This window comes from Centroberyx gerrardi, chromosome 7 (assembly GCF_048128805.1).
Source record: "Centroberyx gerrardi isolate f3 chromosome 7, fCenGer3.hap1.cur.20231027, whole genome shotgun sequence".
NCBI lineage: Eukaryota > Metazoa > Chordata > Actinopteri > Beryciformes > Berycidae > Centroberyx > Centroberyx gerrardi.
Window position 1 is genome coordinate 10,968,993 of NC_136003.1, and position 12,936 is coordinate 10,981,928.

At 40.5% G+C, this 12,936-nt stretch overlaps 1 protein-coding gene across 2 annotated transcripts; it reads right to left on the reverse strand.

Moving 5' to 3' along the window:
- Window positions 1-307: 307 nt before the first annotated feature.
- On the reverse strand, window positions 308-12,936 carry cd9r (CD9 molecule related). Of its 2 annotated transcripts, none has more exons than XM_071901961.2 (9): window positions 12,835-12,936; window positions 12,433-12,546; window positions 11,411-11,516; window positions 11,180-11,277; window positions 6,196-6,270; window positions 5,913-6,014; window positions 5,561-5,656; window positions 5,161-5,244; window positions 308-1,937 (listed from the first exon to the last, which is right to left on the reverse strand). In XM_071901961.2, the coding sequence occupies exons 2-9, from the start codon at window positions 12,496-12,498 to the stop codon at window positions 1,848-1,850; spliced, it is 717 nt and encodes a 238-aa protein (XP_071758062.1). In that variant the 5' UTR covers window positions 12,499-12,546; window positions 12,835-12,936; the 3' UTR covers window positions 308-1,847. The 2 variants fall into 2 exon arrangements, with proteins under 2 accessions (XP_071758062.1, XP_071758061.2); XM_071901960.2 differs by having other exon boundaries at window positions 308-4,238.

The window sequence follows — 12,936 nt, forward strand, 5'->3', positions numbered from 1 at the left end:
AGGGACAGTCTGTCACTTGAGGACTTCTGGGCTCCAGACTTGAAAGACCCAACCCAAAAAGAAACTATTGTCCTTGCTTACATGAATCATACAAATAACCACAATCTCAGTCAGTCCTAAATCTTGGGGCCTGGACTGCAAAGGTCACAGTACTTGGGGTTCTTACTTTTCTTCACCGTTACGTTGACTTCTTTTTTTCCCCCTAGGTCCTGAGAGTGACGTATGAGCAATGAAATAAAGACACTCTTACACAACTGACGTCTTGCTTTTCTCAGTCATTTTGTGAAAATAAAGACATGAATCGTGGTGAGGGAGGGGAAAAGCTCTTTGGAATATTTATTTCTTTAACAGCAAACTTCAAATTAGTGCAATGCTATAGTCAGTAGTACAGAGTGAGTAGGCATATTATTTGAAAAAGGACAAGCAATTAATACATGGCAAAATCAAAAGGATCTCCCAGGCATTTTTTTTTTTTTTTTTTTTTCCAAACAAGACACTTGCTAAGTCCTTTTACTTTGGTCACTGATGAAACTTTCATACAGAACAAGAACCTGAGGGAAGAAAAGGTTGAAGTAGAATGCACATTAATGGCTAGCGGTTCTCTTCAGTACCAAACTGGCTTTTATGGGAAGGCAGCACTTATGCTTCACAGCTGTAAAGCACTTCCAATGAAGTGTTTATACAATCAATGTTCAACAGTCTGAGTCGTAACTCCTTGACTGGGGAAAGCCTGCAGAATATTATTCTCAGAATCAAGGAGGCCCTTGACTTTATTCTCTGGCCAGTGTGTGTGGCATGGCTCTTACTCATGCTGGACATGCACCTTGAATAAACAATTTAAATGGAATTTTTTTTTTCAAAATTGTGGTTGAAATGGGTGCAAGACAAAGTGTAACAAACCATGTACCATTCAAACTATTATACAATTTTAAAATTACAAATTACCATCTCTGCATTCTAAAAATGAATATTTGTGAAGCAACGGACAAAAAAAGAAGCTAACATTCCAGTGTCGCAACTAGAAAGTTAAATAACAGCGTGACATTGTTAATAGCTTGACAAGTTAATGGCTGGTGTATTGGGCAGTGTGTAGATGGTAATTTGGGATGGCACTAACAATATGTGATGGCCCCCATTTCAGGCTGTCAACATTGTAATTTGACCTAACACATAAAGGTTATGAATGACTCAACGGTATACACCAACTTTTTTTAGAAAAAAACGGTCCCTTTTCCATGTGTACGTGCAAATAGCATTTAACTGTTCCACAAAGCAGCAACAGACTACGAGCACTAAACGTGCGTAACAGTGTTAAAGAGATGCTGTGAAAAATCTGCAATATCCACACTTGGATGGATGGGCTGCTGTCATCAGAGCTCACTGATAGCAGGCCCATAATGATCTACAGGCCTGTTAGGCGAGTACGCAAACACTGCCTGTTGTGACAGTCTCCAGCAACATGAATAATAGCTAATTATGAGCAACATCCATTTCACTGAGAGCCACGAAAAGATTATTTAAAGAAAAAAATAAAATATTGATGGTCACTGACAGTTCTGAATGAGACGAGTATTTGGACCTCAGTTTAGTCAAACAGAAGAAATGACAAAGTACAACTTTTTCACAATGAGTCAAATTATTAGTCTGAACAGAATGACTTAGGATAAAAGAAACTTAAAATAAAACTTTTAAAAAACACTTCTGGGTTGACATTAAAACAAGTATGATCAGTATTTTGCACACAGACAAAGATCTGTAAACATGTTGATACTGGCTTAGCCTGAATTCCAGCGATGGTCTTTGTTGATGGGGCAGAGGAGTGCAGGGACAAACAGAGAATTCCCTTCTTAGTACACTGTCGTATAGTACGCAGTGATCGCTTGCTGGCCTCTCTTGATCTGTTTCATGAGGACAATGGTGCACACCAGGGCAGTCATCTATCATGCAGACACAGAAGGAGGAGGGCAAGCAAAGCAAGAGTTAAGCAGAAAATAGGGATGAGACAAAGAGTTGTGATGTTAACAACCCGCACCTCCGTTTACGCCTCTGGGATTAAACCAGCCGCAGAATGAGGAAGTGTGAGAGAGCGATTGAGCTGTGTGTTTCCCTGCTACCACTCTCAATGCTACTGCACCCTTCCACAGAGAAGCTTGTGAGATGGAAAAAGAGAAAATATTCTGTGAAGAATCTAGAAAATCCATCCTCGGAAACTCTTACACTGTTAGATATCAATTTGTTATTTTGTGATGAAGTGTTGTAATTAGCTTTTTTGGTGTGCCTACTTTCCCTCAACTGATTTCCTGTTTCCCAGAATGACTTGCAACAACCCCTAGAGAAGCAGTTCTCATTCATGGATGAACCTTTTTTCCTCCGCTTACACTGGTGAATACATTTTCTTGGCGGGCCCATTTCCAACAAATTCGACTCTCACAACATTGCTTTTGCGAGATAGTGAAATAAATATGAATACCGAAATTAAAATGGGCCCATCCTACATGTCATAATCCGCTTATAATTGCGGTTCTGGCCTATATCCTCAGATATAAGCCTTAGCTGAATCATCATGTTTTCGACCTGACCTGTGGAGGACAGCAGTATGCCTCGCGGTGTCCAGTCTGCTGGAAATTCATTGGAAGAAGAAGAATCCTTTATGTTTTTTAAAGTTTTGTGAATGATGTCATATTCTGGGCATGATCACAGTGATCATCCACCCAAATTGAAAAAAAAAAAGATTTTGTGGAGTACCAACAGAAAAGGAGGAGGTAGTGGGGAAAGGGAGGAATGTTTTTTTGGAGCTTTGGGATGCACCCAGTGTATCATTGTTGAACATCAGTACAAAATGATGAGTCTCGTCCCTCCTAACCTCCGTTTATCTAAGAGATAGCAACATCTGTACATCTGAACTCATATGACTCTTGTGCTCATAATATATCAGCTATATCAAAAGGCATCTTGAGCTATGTAATCTTTAAATGGTATAGCAAACATATAATACTGGGTGACAGTCTTGTGCTAAGCACCCATAGTCTCCAAACTGACTAATATACAGCTATAAGGTCACAGGTACAAAATGAATCACATTGGAGTTGGGGGTTGGTGGGTGGCTGGGCTGGGGTGGGATGGTGGTGGTTTCATTTGGTTTCTTGTTGGCTGATATTACCTAAACCACCAGTCACGGGTGGCTGCATTAATGTCATTGGACCGCAGCACAGCAAGACAGAGGGGGGGTGGGGTGTTGGTGGTTTCATTTGGTTTCCTGTTGGCTGATATTACCCAAACCGCCGGTCACGGGTGGCCGCCTTACTGTCATTGGAGCGCAGCACAGCAAGAGAGAACTGTTCACTTCAGGGGTTAGCTGCAGGACTGAGGATGATTAATGAGTTCAGGCACAGGCCATATATCTAAATGTATAGAATTTCTAAGAACTAATGTCTCACTGAATGCTTCACTTGCGAGGATGTGAGCAGAGGTGCCAAATTTCCAGCAGCCAGATTGAGAATAGGAATGGTCTTTGGCCATGTAGGCTTTTGTGGTTTTAGGGTATAGAAACCTAATTAGTTAAAGATTAGTTACTGATTGATAAACTGTTTTATTTTATCACTTTTTAATTTTATTAAACACTTTTGAATTCCCCAAATTGGTTGTTTTGCCTGGTTAAAAAAATCTGTACTATCAAACTCCATTGTAGCTGTACAGGAAATATCTTGATGTGAAGTCACGTCATCTACATTGGCCAGTTATCCACAAGAAAATTACACCAGCAAACAATAAAATCGGGTCAGAAATGCAATGTACATTGCCAGTACCTGTTACTTTAACAGTGTTCAAGTGTTTTAGGGTGGATTTTTACTTTACAGGGAGCAGAGGACACCCTGCAGTGACCAGGATACAAGGACTTGAGCATGTTAAGCAGTGAAGACAAAGGATAAAAACAGATTCCTATTCCCTATGCCAGGAGATTGTGAAATGGAGTCAAGATAGCATGACAGCGGTAGTGAGAAGTGACAGACAAGAGTGGACTAAGCCTCAGCCACAGGGATATTAGCCACAGTGAGGGGAGTGAAGACCACTGGGTCTTGGTCGGGACAGGGGTAGGAGGTGGAGATTATTCCATGCTGAGGATAGGGGTACTGGTTGGACAGAGCAGGGGTGGGTGGAGTCAGGATGATGTACTGAGGAGATGCGACGGAAAGACGGATCTTTCTACTGAGGTTCGTGCTGCAAACCAGAGCTATGATCTATATGGAACCATTAGACAGATTGGAGGAAGGAAGGAGTAGAAAAGAATGGAATTTCAAAAGCAGGGGATGAGGAGTGTTGGGTTCAAAGAAACAGAGGGAGGTACAGCAAATGATTAAAACATAGTCGTTAACTTTTTACAAGACAAAACAGCAAAAGACAAAATAAATGAAGTTTGTCTTTTATTTGTGTTAGCTTATCTAAAGTCTACATTCTGCTACTGTGTTCTCCTCTAACCAGAGTTCTTCCAGTAGTGCAGAATCTATTTCATAGATGTGGCACAGATGTTTGCAACAAGATTGCAGTCTCACTTTTTCCACCCCCAAAGCAGCTGTGTTTTGGCTGTAATCAGATGTAAATGAAGTGTAGAATAGTTGTATGTATAGCATGGTGTCATGCTGTGTTGTATGCAGTGTAATGTGTACGTACAGTACAGTATAAAGTACTCCTACACAGGGTCTGAAATTACCACCTACAAAGGGCCAAATACCACTAAAACGTGTCTCTTCGATTACAATTGAATGCCTCGATCTTATACAGCTTTTGGTCTTTGCCTGTTTTCAAACTTTGTCCCTACTGGTCACCTCTGGTACACTCTCTCTGACTGTAGGCCAATCAAAGCAAAACAAAAACAAAGGCTCCATATCAAATAGGCTCTGATTGGCTGCATTAGCATCTAAATTTCTGTTCTCTTGTAATTTTGTTGCACTCCATGATGAATTACAATCTTGATCCATTGTAGAAGTGAGTGAGCAAGTTTTAAATTAACATATTAATAATTTTTTCTGGGTTTTTTTTCAAATTTTTTGTTGCCAGGTAATTTTTTTTCGGTTTACCAGCCCCTGGCAGCCAAAAGGTTAATTTCAGACACTGCTTGTATGTGTACAATAATGTACTGCAGTGTGCGATGCAGTTGCCTACCAGAAGAGCTCCAGTTCCGACGAAGATGCCCATCACCAGAGGTGCTTTTCTCTCAAACACATTTGCAATGATTCCAGGGCAGTTCTGTATAGAGACCAAGACAGGAGGAGAAATCGTAAGGGCACATGGGGAAATATACGTCAGCTCCATCATGTAGCTAACCAAATGTCCACAAGATATACAAGTTCCATTTCATCTGCTGCTTTCACAAAGTGGCGAAAGAAATATTCATCTAGAAGCACTCATCTGGCCTGCATGTATTTATTCTTAGTTTAAAACACAGGTCATCCTACCCTACATGAATACAGGTAACAATTAAACATGAGATGACCTCAAAACTATTAGCGCGTAATGTTAGCGACTTTCATCAGCGTGGCTCCAAACCTCAGCACCTACTTACAGGCATGGCGATGTGCTCAAAGAACCCGTCTGGTTTGGGGCACGTCTGTTGAGCGAGCTCCACCAACACCACCCCCGACAAGCCACAGCAGTGGAGCTACAGAGTGGGGGAGGAGGAGGAGGAGGAGGAGGAGGAGGAGGAGGAGGAGGGAGATGAAGGGAGATATGCAGCCTCAAAAATCAATGAACAATAAAAAATGCCATATCTGACATGTCACATTATAATAAACTGTATTTAAATAGCACTTGTCTAAAAGCAGAGTTCCCCAAGTATACAACCACGTCAACCATTGTTTTGAGTTAAATTGTGCATTGCATGAAGGTGGAGGGGAATGATCAGAATTTGTGCTTACCATGTTGTGGATGAATGTGAGAGTGGCGGCAATGGCTGGGTCTCCGGTCTTCACATACAGAGCATACATGCTAGCGTAGAACTCTGTAATGTTCAGCCCCACCTAAACAGTGAAAAATACAAGACAATATTCAGGTCAGAAATATGATTTTTTTTAATTTCATGTAGTAACTTTTCACAAGTGACTGTAGTACAGTGTTGTTCTGTACACATCATCATTTTTATTCATCCCATTTACTGTTAGGCCCCACCCTCCTTCATTCTTTCCCCCTCTTCCCTCTTACCTCATCGCTCTTGCTATAGGCGAGCATTCCAACTGCGATTTCAGCGCCAGCCAGAAGGGCCAGAAGAACGGAGAACTGAAAGGAAGAGGTAAACAATCCGAATAACTCACAGGAACAGGTAAACAAACGGGATGACACTCGCTCACGCGTCTTCTCGCACAAATGTGCGCAAACATTAAATGCTACAAGGGAGATTTGAACTCGTCAGCATCTACAAAGGTTGAGGGCAAAGTATCCTAAAATGCAGTTTGGGTGGAAAATGTAATCTGTTCACTTCACAGGCCACTGAAGCATTTAACTGCTAAAACTACTCTTGATTCATAGCGCAATAATTAATGAGACTCAGAGACAGAGAGATTTTTTTGACATGTTCAGGGTGATACTCCTCATAAATCATGGATGGAGAGAGTGGGTGCCGGCAGTTTCTTGGCACATTACTATGAGTCATAATTACTACGATTTTACTCCCTTTGTTAGTTGCCCGGAGCTTGAAAGCAGTTTTATATTCACATGGCTGTCTAGTCTTGGAAAAAATAATGGGATTTGCTAATGGCCGGGTGATAGATGTTGTGAGGCCCTCTCAGAATACAATGCATTCAGGCGTGCAGGAGGTGCCATGTATTACTGTGCAAAATGCTCTGGACTGCATTACATTTCTGCGGTGCAAATCAGAGCGTTGTAACATGAATTCACCTGCATGATGTGACGTGCGAATGCTGTATAGTTGAGGAATGGTAATAGCAGTGAATTAGGAAAAGCCTGGGTCGGGCCCGGTTATAATTCACGAAAACCTTGACCAAAGATGTGTCATACCCTGTTACTTCCCACAGTAAACTATCTCTCCCTATCTTAAGCCTTTGAGCTACGTAACTCTTAAGGAATGCCTTTGGACTTTCCCACACAGAGACCGAGGCGAGGCTCTCTGGCCTCTCGAGAGTTTAGAGGTATAACAGGAAACTACGGTTAAACATGAAACAGGAAGCAAACAGATGAAAAACCACAGGCATTTTAACAACATTGGTGCATGTGTTTCATTGTGCAACTTTTTTAAGCCTGTTTCTTTGATTGTTTCTTATGCCCACTTTGCCGTGGATATAAAATCGCATGCCGGGCTTTACCTTTGTGCACACGAGGGCATAAAACCTGCCGCGGACAGAAAGGATGATGAGGAAGATTGTGGGCGTTGCTGAACATCCAACTGAGGCTGTTTCAATACTTTGTGGTTACAAAATGGTTTCAGGGAGTAGCATTTAAAACCTTTCAATGACATCTCTAATGCCACATGAGTTTCAGCCCAATTGAATACCAGTTTCTTAATAAAAAAAAAAAAGGTCTGAAACTATATTTAAGACTCAATCCACTTTTAATGACCACTGAGACTATATTATATTCAAGAAGAAAACATCTAAGACCTTTTAACATAGAGATATAACAGTAGAGGGGACATGTCATAGAGAATTCCTATTCTGGAATGGGACCATATGGCAGCCATCTTACCTGGGTACACTTCTCAGCTGACTGTCATTGGAATCAATGGTGAAAGTGGCTTATGCTGCCATTATAATGATAATATTTTTGTATTGAGACATCACTACTACTTTTTATTTAGCTCACTGTATGCAAGACAACTGTGACCGTCTAAAATGGAACCAAACATGAGCATTTTTTGTAGTCTGTAGATAAAAATAGCTAAATTATGTTAAGTAATTATGTTTTAAATCATAAAGATTATCTTCTGGAAGTATTTTAATGGTGCATTTGTGGCATGTTGAAATCCTCTGATTTATATTTATCTCTGCTTCAGCAGACACCACCAATTATTTACTTAAATTTACTTGGGAAAGCAGTTAGTTTTAGAATTTAGAACGCAGGCAGGTACCGTTAATAGTGAGTTCGCGCTGGTCCTTCAGTTGGCGATTACCAGTAGAGGCAACTGTATGTACCAGCCGTGCCAGCCGACTCACTTTTGTATTTATATGTATTTTTCAGGTGAGTCAGGTGTCACCGAGCACTTAAATGCGTCCACTGTAATTTGTGTGAGCTAGCGGAGCTATTGTTTCTGTTCGTGGTTGTCCGTTGTGTATTTTTGGGGTAATCTACTGTTAATAACTAACGTTAGTTCGCTACCGCGAACGAACACTATAACGGTCATATTAACCATTTAAATGATATTTGCAGTACATGTTAGGTTGTGTTAACTCACATACATGTGTTCTTTGTTTGGGAGTGTGTATGTTATGTTGTCAGATGCTTTTACCTTGAAGGGGAGCCGGAATGTGGGTGTGTTTTGACTTGCGATGGCTAACGGTAACATCAGCTGTAGTAGTAGCGTTTACAGTCGCCATGGCAACGGCGCACCAAGGCAGATGCCAGTTGTAAATATAGGTTAATCAGTTTGATGAATGAAAGTGCAGAAATACATGACTTATTATTTGTAGAAAGGGTAGTACATTACTGAATGATAATTTTTGAATACTTTATGCTTGGAATAGATAGGTTAGTGTTATTAAGAACTATTATATGAATCTAATGTAGCTTAATTATAATTTTCTATTGATGTTGATTATTTTGATAATTATTTTGTATTATGAATTCCAGTGTTTTGTACATAATTGATTAATCAGTTGGCGATTACAAGTAGAGGCAACTGTATGTACCAGCCGTGCCAGCCGACTCACTTTTGTATTTATATGTATTTTTCAGAATAAACATCTTCTTTTAAAATATGCCACTGAATCCAGTCCACGATTCATGAGTGCAACACATTACTTTACAGAAACTATGAATCCTATTTTCAAGAAGATTTCTTTGGTACTCTGATGTTGTAGCAATAGACAGATGTTGGCAGCAATTAAATATCACCATCACTGAAACACACCTAACAATACACCCAGATAAAATATACAATAAAAGGCAAATGTAATGCCATTAAGTGGTTAGTGTGACAGCTCTAAGCCAATTTAAGCAGGTAATAATGGACATAGGCCCTTGTAATGTTTCTGTTGTGTAGTTATACACCAAACGAACAACGACTTACTGAACAGCAACATGGTTTATTAACCGAAGTTTGTACACGCACAGTTATCTCTGTCTCGCTGACTTCCTGTGTCCCAAGTACTTTCACTAGGTGGCGTAGTTTCACTGTCAACACATAATACTCCTGTAAACATCACAGCCCTCACTTTTTTTTTTTTACTTTATTGGCATGACATCTTAGCCTACAATTAAGATTACAATCCATAAAGAAATAATTTATATAGATGCCATCATGTAAACAAGTAGGCTACTACAGTAAAAACAAACATCTCTACACTTGAATCAACTTAAAATCCACAGTAGCCTATACAGATATGCAAATGAATGTCCTCTCTGTCTGCCACCACACGCCACTATGTGTCACTTCCATCATTAAGGTGCGTCTTGGCAGAAATAGCCTGCAATTAATTTAAAAAAAATCGCCGCATTTTCAGCAGCTACCGAGTACTATACAAATACTATAGAAAACACTATAGAACGTATGTTTAGCATGGCGGGTCGCGACTTTACGGTGGCGACCTGCCACAGTAGAATATAAACACTGGTTGGACATAATGCTGAATGATGTGTGCTGATTGTTCTCAGAAACGTGTTTGTATGGCAGCAGAGAGCTGCCAACTAACATACAGCTGAAATGTAAAGATTACATCTAACAGCTAACTAGCTAACACATACCGTTACAAACTGTTTCAAATAGAACTCCAGTCTGTTGGCTACTACTAGCCAGAAATGTTGTGTTTTAAGTTGTGTCAGTTAAATTTAGCATATAAAACAGCCTCTATCTTCTACTCTACTGACGTGTGGAAGTTGATGCCAGCTTCTCTGGTCTCTTTGGTCCTTTTAGTGCAGCAGTTTGGTCCAAATCAGGACAACAGTGGTTGCTTCCCATAGACAGCTGTTGTAGTTGCTGGTAAACTGTACCCAGGTAAGATGGCGGACGGTTATCCCACAGTCTATGACGTAATGTCCCCTCTAGTGTTATATCTCTATGCCTTTTAAGCCCTTGAATATATCAGTTCTGTTTAAGACTGACCCTTTAAGGACTTGCAGACACTTTTTTGGGCAGTGCTCAAATTGAAACAAGTTTATAGCTTTTCTGTTTTTTAGTGTTAAGTTAGGTTTTGTTTTTTTGAGTTGCCACATTCCAGGAGTGTTGGATTCACCCACGTCGCCTATGTCTGTCCACTCACACCTTGAAACCACTGCTACGTACCGCTTGGCCTTACATGTAGTACACCAGTAAATGGCCTTACAGGTGTTCCAGTAAATCTTTTCAACTGTTTGATACCTGAGCCTCTGACTGGTCTGTTACCTGTGGAGGCAGAGGCTTATCTAGTAAGCGATACCTCTAGTAAGTGCAGGTGAAGACGGCCTTCAGGCATTTAGCTAACGCTCGTATCCGGAGCAACTTTTGAGAGTGCACTAGTAGCATAAGCTTCAATTCCTCTGTCACTGAAAATTGCAAGCACTCAAAATTAAGAGAAGTGCAAAGCTCAGGGCCTTAGTGCCCTTACAATATTCCTGTGACCAGAACAATCCTGTTAAGAGTGAGTGCTACGACAAGAAATAGAAGAGCTAAGGAAAGAGAAATAAGGGATTTTTTTATCGTCCTGTCCTCCTAAGGTGAGCTATATTTCATTCTAATATACTGTACATGTCTCAGAGTAATAGAAATACTGTCACATTCTCTATTGCTATTATTGTGTCCTTTTACTCGGCCTATATACAGCATATTCCACATCCATATTCTGGAATCAACACCTTCGCTTGATTCCTCAGATCTCTTCACATGATGTCCCAGTTAGAGGCGAAGCCCATTTCACTCTTAACCAGTACTTAGTTAGTACTAACCAGTACTAACACACGTAATGTAGGCCATCGCAACCACAGCAGCTGCAGCTCTGGTTTACAAGGAAAGTTACTGTGTAAATAGAATAACTTCTCTCACCACTTTCAGAGCACATCTGTTCTCATTGCAGGCACCGTAGTCCCCAAAGGCAACCACAATCAGCATCACTGAACCGAGAGTAATCAGCACAGTCACACCTGATGGAGAAGGAGAAAGAGGAGAGAGAGAGAGAGTTTTTGGTAATGTCTTGAGTCTGTATTAGAAGCACAGGCCTTTTTTCCTTGCATTTTCTGGAGAAAAGAGAGAAAGTTGTGTAAAAGAGGAACTCACCGACAACAAATGCACTTGTGTTGAGGGCCTCTAGTTCAAAGATGCCTCTTGTGCCATTGCTGAACCTCAGCCACAAGCCGAGTCCCAAAAAGGCCAACCCCACCACCTGTCAAACGGGAAATAAAACCACATTCTATTTGTACTTGGTAACACAGATTCACATCCTCTAAATCTAACTGATCCAAGTGTTGTGTTTCCAGGGAAAACTGAAGATGAACTGAGAAATACACCATTCACACCATGTAGAACTGACATGCCGCATGGCATGCTGATGTACTGACATGTGGCGTACAACTATCTTCCAACAGAGAACAAAGTGCAATAAATAGACCCATTGTGAGACAGCTAGGTAAACAAGAAACAAGACAACTGAATGTGTTTGACCAGAGGAATTCCTGTCAAACAACGTAAACACACACAACAACATGCAACGCAGCAGATGCATTAGAAAAAGAAAACAGGCAACAGATGCATTAGAAAAAGAAAACAGGTTAAAATCAGGTTACTTAGTAGGCCTACAATGAGGAATAGATGATTTTGCCCTGATTCGGTTTTTTTGGGGGTTTTTTTGGTAGTGTGTTAGGCAATCAGGTGTGTATGTCACATCGTGGTTAAGCAGGGTTAGCTTGTAACGTTACTGGCTTGTGGCCCGTAACGTGTGGCCTCAAAGTGAAACCAATGTGCAACAAAGGGAGCATGAGCTGAAACGAAAGTTAAGAAAATTCAAGGCAAGACAATCCCTGCCTCTATCCACACATCAGAACTGCACAATTTGACGTTCCTGGCGCTTTAAAGATCCAGCTGGATTGCACTCTAACAACTTTTAATGTCAGCTATAGAGAAACTTCAACAAATTGGCTATTTTTTCTTTTTTTTCAGTCAAATCATAAGAAGGTGTGATGTGATGCTCTTAGTTGAACTCTAAATTTCTCAGACAAAAAACAGAGACCTTCTTAGCACCCCAACCAAACCAAACGCCCATACAACACAGTATCATACAACAGAGTATTTAGAATACTTACCGCAAAGATGATGTTGAAAATGACGAGGATATATTTGCACACCAGGCCACATCCGTCCACTGCCATGATGACCGACGGTTTGTTTTGTTGCACGCAGGAAGGCACTGGCAAAGTCTGCAAGGTTTGGAAAACGAATCTCCTTATCACTTCAGTAGGCCTGTTCTGTGGGATATGTATATTTAGCTACAAACTGTCGACAAATAGAATGACCTCTTAGCTTTGTGAATTAAGTTATTTGCGGTAAATGTTTATTAACGAAAGAATAATGGCAAATTAACTAAAATGTAAGACGTTTTTACAGTCCTCATTAAGTCGTTCTCAGTTACGCAGATAGCATCATAGCCTCATATGATAGCACTTCACATAGAATTAAGTGCAAATTAAATAAGAAAAAAAAAATACCTGTAATTGTTTTGATGTTCTTGATCTACTCCTTCCTCTGGCAGACCGCGAACAGCAGAAGACACATTCAGACACAGTATAAATATCACGATATGTTGCGGC